Raw genomic sequence first — 11,086 nt, 5'->3', positions numbered from 1 at the left:
GATCCCCACCGTGAAGAACTCAATCCGGTCTAAAACTCGATCCTCGATCGAACTCGATCCAAGTCTTGATCCAATCCAGAACTCGATCCGGTCCAACACTCCCCCACTATGAAGAGCTCGATGCTCGCCCATATTTGCTGCAAAACAAAACCCACTTGATGCTCGCCCCTACTTCAATCGGTTTAGATGGACCGACTAGTTCAATCAACTTGGTTTGTTTCATTTAGTCAACCCATTTAGTTTAATTTAGTTAACCAAGTTCATTCCAATTTGGTTCTTAGTTGATTCTTTTGTCGATTTCAATATTTGTTCGGTTTTTAGATTTTCCAGAGTCTCTGCTTTGTTTCATTTTTTAATATTTTCATAGATCTCTATTTTCAGTTCAGAACTTTGTGGGTTTTATTTTAGATCTTTACGAAGGTCTCTGTTTCCAACCTAGAAGTTCGTGAGTTTCTATTTCTAGCTTAGAAGTTCTCTGTATTCCAGTTCTTCATGGGTTTTCTGCTTCCCGCCTAGATCTAATTCACAATTGCTTCTTCAGTTTATGTTGTTCAGCTAGCTTACAGACTCAAATTGTTCCTTCAAATTGTTCCTATTAAGTTGAGTTTGAAGGAGGGTGTTGGGATATTTAGGGCTTGATTTATGTATTATGCATATATTTAGCCTATAATTAGGAATTTTGGTTATCTTCCTTTCTATAAAATCTCTATATAAATCTCAAGTTAATTCAAAAATTATTCAGTCAAATATCGTTTCCACAATACCAAAATCAAATTTGTAACCAATGCAGTTCAGTTCGGTTCGATTTGAATCAATAATTCGGTTTGGTTCAATTTGACCATTGAATCGAACCGTTTTCACCCACAATTTCCATCTATCTTCTTTCTTCCTTCTCTTCCTATCACGACTAAGTTAGTCTTCTTCTTTTTTCTCTCAATTTCTCTTACTTCTCTGGGCCTTTTTTTTCTTAATTTCTTCTCGTGTCTAAGTGGATTTTCTTCATGAGCTTCTTGATAGATATTTATTTTTTTCATATTTCTTCTCTCTCCTCTATTTTTTTAAATTTCTTCTTTGACAAAGACCAACGGACCGCACGTGGTTGATGTCGCGGTGGCTCCAATGTCTCCCAAACTAATGCATAAATGGACAACATCGACCGCACTCCAAACATTAATTTTCCAACTCTAACTAAACAATTCTGCATCCAAAACATATATTCTCTAGATCCAACATATTAGCTCAAGAGTTCATAATTCAATTCATTGCCTTGAACACCTCCTTAAAGTGTTAGCTTGTACTTCATTACCACTACCACTATAAATCCTTAGCTAGAGGTGGCCATTCAAACTACAAAAACCAAATCGTTTCTAAAAATCAAACCAAATCGAACTCGACAAAACCGAAAATGCGGTTTGATTGGTTTGAAGAACTTTTGAAACAGAATTAATTCGGTTAGGTTCGATTTTAATTTTGAAAACTAAATTTGAAACCGAAACGAATCGTTTTTTAACTCTCTTATATATTTATATGTTTATATATTTCAAAAAGAAAAGAATAAAATAAAATTTAAAACTGAACCGTTTTTTAATTTTAGAAAGATATAATATAATTTTTTTTAAAATACCAAAACCGAATTTAAAATCGAACCAAACGCATAAATGTTCGATTTGAACCAAAATTGATTCGATTCGGTTTCACATATTAAAAAATTCGATTCGATTTGGTTTGACCACCAGACCAAACCGTTTCCACCCTATCCATAGCCATGTTAATATTTGCAATTTTAGGATTCAAATCCTTATTTAATAAAATTTTACTTGCCTTTAAATCACTTTGAACAATGTTCCTTGATCTCAAATCTCAATGAAGGTAAAGGAGATTCCGAGCAATTCAATCAATAATAATAGTGCATCCTCTCCTAATGCTTGTGTTGAGATATAATTCTAGAAACTCACGTTCCAAAAGCTTCTTATTACATTATTAAAGTGACTATTTATATTGTTGAAATAAATTATTTCATTATAATAAAATAAGTTTCTTTTAAAAAGGCAAAATACATATGACCTAAAATCTTTTGAAGAATTTATTTTCCTAACCTAACTCATTAGCGTGCTATAACTGTTGTAAGTGTAACACTATTTGCAGAATATTGATACAAATTTTTGTTGAGAAGATCTGTATTACTTTCCTGTGGTCTGCCAACAAGCCAGGTTGCTTTGGAGAAGGAAGATCAACGATTCACTATTAAGCATCGAAATGATGGTTGAAACATTTTGGCCTATCATTTTATAATTCTTGGACACATAAGAGCCCCACATGAATGCATCTCAAAATCTCTGATTGGTAGTACGGTTCGTATATATTAATGCGTTCAATCAAAGGAATAAAATTGTCTTCCGTCCACAATTTCCATGCCTGAAATCCCAGTTTAAAAAATAGTATCAGTTCTTGAGATTTGGAATGTTATCGTGAATTTAGGAATGTTGAATTTCTCATAAACATACAAATCCCAATAAGCTTATACTAGATTCATGGCGGTAGAATCCTGTATTTCTTCTTCCGCTAATAATTTCAAGTAACAAAACTCCAAAACTAAACACATCTGATTTCTCTGAAAATTGTCCTTGCATTGCATATTCAGGAGACATATATCCACTACATTCATAGAAACAAAAGCACATAGGTGAATTCTTATTAGCTTCACAAAATCAATAATCAAATTAATTAAAAATGGATGGAGGTACTTACTAAGTTCCAACAACTCTTAAAGTATTTGCTTGAACTTCATCACCACCAAAAATTCGTGCCATGCCAAAATCCGAAATCTTAGGGTTCAAATCTTTGTCTAACAAAATATTACTTACCTTAAGATCTCTATGAATAATTTTTAATCTTGAATCTCTATGAAGGTATAAAAGACCTCGAGCAATTCCATCAATAATATTAAATCTTTTTTTCCAATCCAAAATGTTTTGTTTGGGAGAGCCTGCACGTGCAGATATTAATTTTGGTTAGTTATAAATGAATACTCTAAAGCTAATTAAAGCAACATAAAAGGGGAAAGAACTTGATTTCATGTCATATTGCCTTGGTGAGACCATTCTTGACCACAAAGCCTATTTAGAATAAGTAAAAATGCAGTTGGACTGCATGTTCAATAAGAATTTTTATATTTTAAAAAAGATTAAAAAGTTTTTTTTTTTTAAATAGAAAAAAAAGAGAATATGATATTTAGGTGCATTTTAGGCTACACCAAAGTATTGCTTTTAGAATTATGACTTTTAAAGCATATAAAAAGGATAGTTTAAAGTGCAAAAATATGTTCTTAAACACTTTGGAAAGTCATTTCAAAGGGAATGTAGGTAATTCTTAAAAATTGAGTGAAGAGTTTCTAACCAAAGATGAATGCATCCAAACTTAGGTTGGGCATATACTCATATATTAACATCTTCTCTTCTCCTTCAATGCAACAACCCAAAAGTCTTACAAGATTCCTGTGTTGTAGTTTTGAAATCACTCTCACTTCATTTATAAATTCTTCATACCCTTGTTTAGAAGCTCTTGAAAGCCTCTTTACCGCTATTTCCTGTCCATTTAATAATTTTCCCTGAAAATAAAACATTGTCTTAACCCATATAATATATGCATCCAATTAATCAAAATATACCACCAAAGCAAAGTACAATATTAGCTACCTACCTTATACACTGGACCAAAGCCACCCTGCCCAAGCTTGTTACTCAAATCAAAGTAATTTGTTGCAATTGCTACCTTTTCAAAATCATAAAGTGGTAGTTCCTCAAGTTTGATTTCATCCTCAATCATATTTTCATCTTCTCTTGTTTGTTTCAAAATCTTCCTTTTTTCACTAGAAGTCATAATTATCTTCTTTTCTGTTATAGAACACTAATATTTTTACCAAGTATGTCACAATTTTTTAACCACAGATAAAATTTTGACATGGCTATAAATTCAATCTCTTGTTACCTTGTTTGTTAGTCTTCCATTTCCAGCATAAGAATATGACAATGATGAAGATGACAAGCGCTACTGGTATCACTATGGCTATGGCTACAATAATTCCCTTCTTGTCTTTTTCGTTAGCTGCGCCGCAGATAACAGAAATGTTAAAAGGAAAACCGAAATCGTTGTAGTAAAAGTTTATACAGGAAGAGTGTACTTGTAGGTAAATCAGCAAATGCCATTCGAAGGTAGAGATCAGCTCCAAAGCTCTCAAACTGTTGTATATCAACTAATCCATTTCTCCATTGCATACAAATGGCATTTTCAAAAGCATAAGAATTACACGAACAATTTCCCAAGCAATCGCGCCTGCAATCATCAATTGAAACAGAGGAAGTAGACCAATCTGCCAAAAATGGAACTTTAACCATTTCCATTTTTAAAAATCCATCTTCTTTAGCATCAGTGTTGTCGATGAACTGATTCTCACATTTTAATGGCGTTTTTCTCACACACCCATTACTCCAATTTCCTTGATTCCACTCCTTTTCCTGCTTTGGCTTAAACCCTGTTAAGCAGCTGCAAACAGGGGATGTTTTTGCATTACAAATCCCAAACGCCCCACAATTTCCATAGGAATCACACACTGTTTTTTGAGCGACCCAACTAACATTCCATTGCTTTTTCTCATCATCCCAATTCCTTTGTTCAAAATTCCCTTGTGAGCTTATGAACAAATAAAAAAATTGTCGAGTTTCAATATTGGAAGGAAGAGAGAGAGTGTAAGTTTGATCTTGGATTGCAAGGTTATACCCAGAGAGATAAACAGAAGTCATTTCAGGTATTCCAATAAAGGACTGACCGTTCCATGGACCAGATCGCCAATAAGTTTTACCACCATCCAAAAACACAGCTTCAGGAATATTTTGAACATCCAGCAGAAATGAAAACTTACCTGTAGATGGATCGGAAGGGGAGTTCCATGAGGTAAAGTCCACGCGCTCATTAGTTCTTGTGTTTGTCATAAGCTTCATGGAAGTAATGAATTTATCAGAAGGGTGTTCGAAACTCTGCCATATAATCACCCCGGAAGAAGTATCTTTCAAAACCAAGTTTCCAGAATCTAAAATTTGAGCCATTGTGTTGTTGGTTGCTGAAGAAGAAGAAGAAGAAATATTCGAAGACCAATGGATGGTGTTGTTTGCATCTAAGACCACAAGATTCCCATCGTTGGAAATAGTGAAAACCCCAGAAGAATCGTTGAGAGGGTTGTCTCTGTTTGCAACCCATACTACAGTTTGTGGAGAAATTTTCTCAAACCAAATTCCAACGTATCTGTGGGTAGAATTTGAAGGTGTGAAGAACCCCAATTTGAAGATACTGGCATTGGATATAACTGTTGCAGGGTCTTTGATGAAATTTGTTGATGTAATTATATCCCCGCCATAGCAGAAGCTTGAAGAGAAGCATGTCAATGAAAGAAGGAGAAGAAGAGAAATCGCATGTCTTAATTTTGTCATCTCTCTTCGCACAATACTGATTCAAACTCAGCTTTGAGCAAATTCGTCTGTATAACAGAGGCCCTTTGACTTTAACATAGCCCTTGAAACTTCAGAATATGTTGAATAAATCTTGTTCTTCCTTCAAAGTCGTCCGTTTGGTTCGTTTTAGTCCTTTTCCCCCCCAGTATGGCCCTCCCCCGATAATTTTCTCTCGTATTGTTATTAAAATTTAAATTCTCCGTTTCCTTGCTCAAGTCTCTAGCCACCAAAAAAGAAACTTTGGGTTTTCTCGTTTTTAATAAGTAATAACCCGTTAGTATTCTTTGTATACAAAGTTTATGTTTCCCAAAGTCAGACTCGCTCAAAAAGAGTATCCTTAGTATGGTATGTGTTGGGCTTGATATGTAAAATGGGCTGAGAATTCATGCACTTTTTTAACTGTAAATGATCTTTTGGGCTTAACAAACTCAGGCCCTATAGTGAAAACCGGATACCACCTTTGTGAAAACACAAACTCAAACCAGTGTGCTGAAAGCACAATCTGTGTGAAGAAAATCTCCACCCTACACCTTGACCGTTGAGAATAGAGATGTGCACTTCTAATGATTTGTAGAACTCTAATGACTATTCCTTTCTTTTCTTTGTTGCAGAGAAACCCGAGAGAAAAGAAGGAGAGAACCTGAGGGAGAGGCTGTCGGAAATCATATGGACGATGGAGGCTGCTGTCATCTAGCCAATTGGAGGCAAAGCAAAGAGTCGTCTAGACAATGAAGGCTTTACTGAAGATCGTCTAGATAATGGGATTCAAAGTCGACGATTGTCTACACGATAGAGGTGCTGAGGTACATGATCGATGGCTAAACAGTACACGATAGAGAAAAGAAGATCAGGGAAGAAGATGAACACGATGATTTACGTGGTTCGGCCAAGGATAGCCTACGTCCACAGAGAAGCTGATGGGATTTTTTTTAGGGGAGTTACAAAGATTATTACAAGATAAGTTTGATAGCCTTTCTTGATCACTCTGTAAATTTTCACTCTATTACTTTTACACTTAATTACAAAATGTATATAAAGACAACTTGTATGTAACTTATTTCTAACAACATTGAAGTTGTTTTCATCTATCTGTAATAACAGTCTCCACATTGAAATAAACTTCAAGTGTTTCTTCAGCTTCTCTGAACTGACTGTCTTCTTCTTTAACCTTTGTCTCTCAGCTCAAACCCTATAATATCAAGGCACTTCTGAAGTTTGAGTTGAGTGACTGTCTTTGTCAACATGTTGGAGGAATTCTCTGAGGTATGTACTTTCAGAACTTCAACTTGTTTTGCTTCTATCTGTTCTCGAATGAAATGATATTTAACATCTATATATTTAGTTTTGTTATGGTACTGAGGGTGCTTAGATAAATGTATGGTGCTCTGATTGTCACAAAAAAATTTTACTGTATTCTGTTTGATCCTAAAATCACATAGGAGACCCTTTAGCCATAAACCTTTCTTTACTACCTCTAAAAGGGCAATAAACTCTGCTTCAGTAGTAGAAAGGGCTACTACTGATTGTAATATAGCCTTCAAGCTTAGGACACACCTTCCATATAAGAAGATATACCCTGATAAGGATCTTCTCTTGTCTAGATCTCCAGCATAGTCAGAGTCAACATACCCAATTAGCTCTGGTTCTTTGTCTTGAAGTTGTTGGTACATTAGTTTAGCACTAGAAGTACCCTTAAGATACCTCATTATCTACTTAGTTGCCTCCCAGTGCCTTTCACCTGAATTAGCCATATATTTACTCACCAGACTTGTAGCATAGGCAATGTCTGGTCTTGTAGACACCATCAGATACATTAAGCTTCCCACAACTTGGGAATAGGGGACATTTGACATTACCTTCTGATGTTCAATGTCAAATTCTTTAGGTGAATTCTCTACTAAGAGTTTGAAATGGTTAGCAATAGGACTAGATACTGATTTAGCCTCTGTCATGTGATACTTCTTTAGCAATTTCTGACAATACTGTGACTGATCAATACTTAGAATACTTGCTTTTCTGTTTTTGATAATATCAATGCCTAGTATTCTTGTTGCATTGCGCATGTCTTTCATTTCAAATTTTGACTTGAGTAAATCTTTGACTTTATTTAACTCTTTCATAGTTGCTCCTGATAAAATCATGTCATCCACATAGAGTAACAAGTAGATAGGATGAGTATAGGTATCAGTGTTTATGTAAACGTAGCTATCATAAGAGCTTTTATTAAAGCCAGTTTTCTACATAAAATCACTAAATCTTCTATTCCAGCACCTAGGGGGTTGTTTAAGGCCATAGATAGACTTTTTAAGTAGGCAAACATAGTCTTCTTTCCCTCTGACCTTATACCCCTTAGATTGGCTCATATAGATAACTTCCTCTAGGAAGCCATGTAAAAAATTTGTTTCGACATCAACTTGCTCCAGCTCTAGGTTATTATGAGCCACAATAGACAATAACAGTCTGATAGAAGTCTGCTTGACCACTGGAGAAAAAATCTCATTGAAATAAACTCCCGGCCTCTATGTAAAACCCTTAGCTACCAACCTAGCTTTATATCTAGGTCCTTGATCATTAGGGAAGCCTTCCTTCAATTTGTACACCCATTTGGATGCAATTGGCTTACATCCTTTTGGCAAAGGTGTCAACCCCCAAGTGTTGTTTCTTACTAGTGAATCAACTTCTTCATTCATTGCTTCTATCCACAACTTAGCTTTAGGACAACTCACTGCTTCTTCAAAGGTTGAGGGTTCTGAATCATTATATAAATCTGAAGCATTCAAAGCTAAGTAGTCTTCATACCTTCAAGATGGCACAATAGTTTTTCCCTGCCTATCTCTAGCTAGGCTATACCCTCTCAAATCTGGTTCTTCTTGCTCGGGATCAGTAATAGCATCTTCTACTTCTTCTTCAAGATGAGGTAGTTGATCAAAGGGTGATTCAGAGTTTGAAGGATTAGAACTAGGGTTAAGAACTTGCTCCACCTCAATTTTATCATTCTTCATTTGAGGTGCTATAACATTAAAGTTAGATCCCTGCATATACATTTCATCCTCCCTGAAAACAACATCTCTGTTGTTGATACATCTCTTCTCTGTAGGGTGCCACATTCTAAACCCCTTAACACCTTCTGTAAAACCCAAAAACATACACTTCACAGCTCTGGCAACTAATTTCCCTTTACTCTAATGAACAAAGTCAGTGCAACCAAACACCTTTAGGTTATTTAAGCTAGGAGGCTATTTGGTCCACTTTTCTTCAGGGGTTAAAAGGTTGAGAGATGCACGGGGGCATCTGTTTAGTGTATAGATAGTATATGAGGCTGCTTCTGCCCAAAATTTCTCAGGAAGTATAGCATCTGACAATAGGCTTTTTACTCTCTCTATTATAGTTCTATTCAATCTCTCTGCCACCCCATTTTGCTGATGTGTATACCTAACTGTCTTGTGTCTAGTAATACCATGTTGTCTACAAAAAGCATTAAACTCCTCTGTATAGTACTCAAGCCCATTATCAGTTCTTAGACAATTAATTTGAAAATTAGATAATTTTTCAACCATAATCTTCCATTCTTTGAATTTTTTAAGTACTAAATCCTTAGATTTAAGGAAATAGATCCAACACTTTCTAGAATAATCATCAACAAAGGTTAAGAAATACCTGGCTCCACTCAAGGATTGGAAAGGTGAAGGACCCCATAGGTCCGAATGCATATAGTCAAGGATGGCCTTGGTTGTGTGCTGAGCCTTCACAAAACTCTGCCTTGTAGCCTTCCCTATCACACAATGTTCACAAAAGAATAGGCTTTGATGAACTCCTTGAGATAGAATTCCCTGATTGGCAAGAACTTGTAGACCTTTGCCACTGATGTGTGAGAGTCTTTTGTGCCAAAGATCTCCTTCAGTAAGCTGCTTCTGAGTCACAATCAAAGCTGAGTGAATTTTCTGAACTCTTTGAACAACATATACACCATTAATCTTCACTCCTTTGAGAATAGGCTTACTATTCTTCAAAACTTCACAGTAGCCTTCCTTTCCTCTGTATTCACAACCAATAGAATCGAGCATGCCTAGTGAAATTAGATTTCTCTTCAGCTTAGGCATATGTCTGACATTCCTCAATAGCTTGACTGTTCCATCTTCAAGTTTCAGTGAAACAGAGTCAATCCCAACCATTGGACATGAGTTATTATTACCCATGTAGACAGAACCTCCATCCAACTCTCTATAAGTACTGAACCAGTCTTTGTGGGGTGTCATGTGGAAAGAACACCCTGAATCTAGAACCCAATCTAGGTTCTTATTAGTTTGTTCTTCTGCCTTTCAATTAGAGGTAGCTAAAACATCTGAATAGAAGTTAGAGTCCTCACAAACTGAGGCTTCACCTGACTGATTAGGTTGGACTTTCTATTGAGGTCGTGGTTGCTTGTTTTTCTGCTCATTCTTCCACTTTAAAATTCTGCAATCATTGATTAGATGTCCAAGTTTTTTACAATATTTACATCTAACCTTGGATTTTTCTTTCCTTTCTTTTGTTGAGCTTTGTTTTCCTTTTCCCTTATTGTTCTTCTTTGACTTAGGCTTGAAAAATAAGCCTTCTGGACTAGGCTTGTTTTCCTTGCTAGTTAGGAGCTTCATCTCTCTGATTTTAAAAGCTGAAATGATAATATCAATAGTTAAGGAATCTCTCCCATATTTTAGGGCAGTCTTTATATCTTTGTAAGAATCCGAAAATGAGTTAAAAAGCACAAAGGCTTCATTATCAACCCCAATCTCTTCTCCTTGAGTCTTGAATTCAATAGTTATCCTCTTGAAGTCATCTAGATTCTTTGTCAAGGATTTAGAAGCACTCATCTTGAAAGTAAAGAACCTTTCCCTTAGGAAAAGCTTGTTGGGCAGATTTTTAGTCTCATAAAGCTCATTCAACTTGCTCTACATCTTAAATGTTGTCTCTTGGTCGATCACTTATCTTAGGACACTGTAAAACAAATTTAAAACAAGTGTTTCATGAGCAATTAGCTCCATGTTCTCTTTTTCTTCTTCAGTTGCAGTGATTTGCAGTTTGGCTGGATCCTCTAGGGCCTTATGTGCCCTTTGTTGTCCCAAGATGGCCTTGAATTTGGCTTTCCACAAGCCAAAATCTCCTTTCCCATCAAATTTTTCAATGTCATACCTTTCTACTGCCGTATTTGATTCAAATTCTGTCTGAAAAGCTCCAAGATTTTGCTTCTTTAGAATCTTGACTAATCTTGAAGTCTTCTTGCAGGCTCTGATACCACTTGTTGGCCTTGATATGTAAAATTGGCTGAGAATTCACTGCACTCTTTTAACTATAAATGATCTTTTGGGCTTAAAGAACCCAGACCCTATGGTGAAAATCGAATACCACCTTTGTGAAAATGCAAACTCAAACCAGTGTGCTGAAAGCACAATCTATGCGAAGAAAATCTCCACCCTACACCTTGACAGTTGAGATTAGAGATGTGCACTTCTGATTATTTGTAGAACTCTAATGACTATTCCTTTCTTTTCTTTGTTGCAGAGAAAATCGAGAGAAAAGAAGGAGAGAACCTGAGGGAGAGGTTG

At 35.8% G+C, this 11,086-nt stretch overlaps 1 protein-coding gene across 1 annotated transcript in view; it reads right to left on the bottom strand.

The window, feature by feature from the left end:
* The window catches only part of LOC120084137 (G-type lectin S-receptor-like serine/threonine-protein kinase At1g11330), a 14,042-nt gene extending 8,390 nt beyond the window's left edge, over window positions 1-5,652 (bottom strand). The window contains 9 exon segments of the mRNA XM_039040037.1: window positions 2,185-2,237; window positions 2,240-2,273; window positions 2,275-2,415; window positions 2,505-2,655; window positions 2,749-2,986; window positions 3,397-3,607; window positions 3,700-3,893; window positions 3,988-4,104; window positions 4,181-5,652. Coding sequence (XP_038895965.1) covers window positions 2,185-2,237; window positions 2,240-2,273; window positions 2,275-2,415; window positions 2,505-2,655; window positions 2,749-2,986; window positions 3,397-3,607; window positions 3,700-3,893; window positions 3,988-4,104; window positions 4,181-5,483 — 2,442 coding nt within the window. The 5' untranslated portion in view covers window positions 5,484-5,652.
* Window positions 5,653-11,086: the final 5,434 nt, after the last annotated feature.

The sequence above is a fragment of the Benincasa hispida genome, chromosome 8 (assembly GCF_009727055.1).
Source record: "Benincasa hispida cultivar B227 chromosome 8, ASM972705v1, whole genome shotgun sequence".
Lineage (NCBI taxonomy): Eukaryota > Viridiplantae > Streptophyta > Magnoliopsida > Cucurbitales > Cucurbitaceae > Benincasa > Benincasa hispida.
The sequence above is the reverse complement of the archived record's forward strand: the minus strand, read 5'-3'. Positions and strand labels throughout refer to the sequence as shown.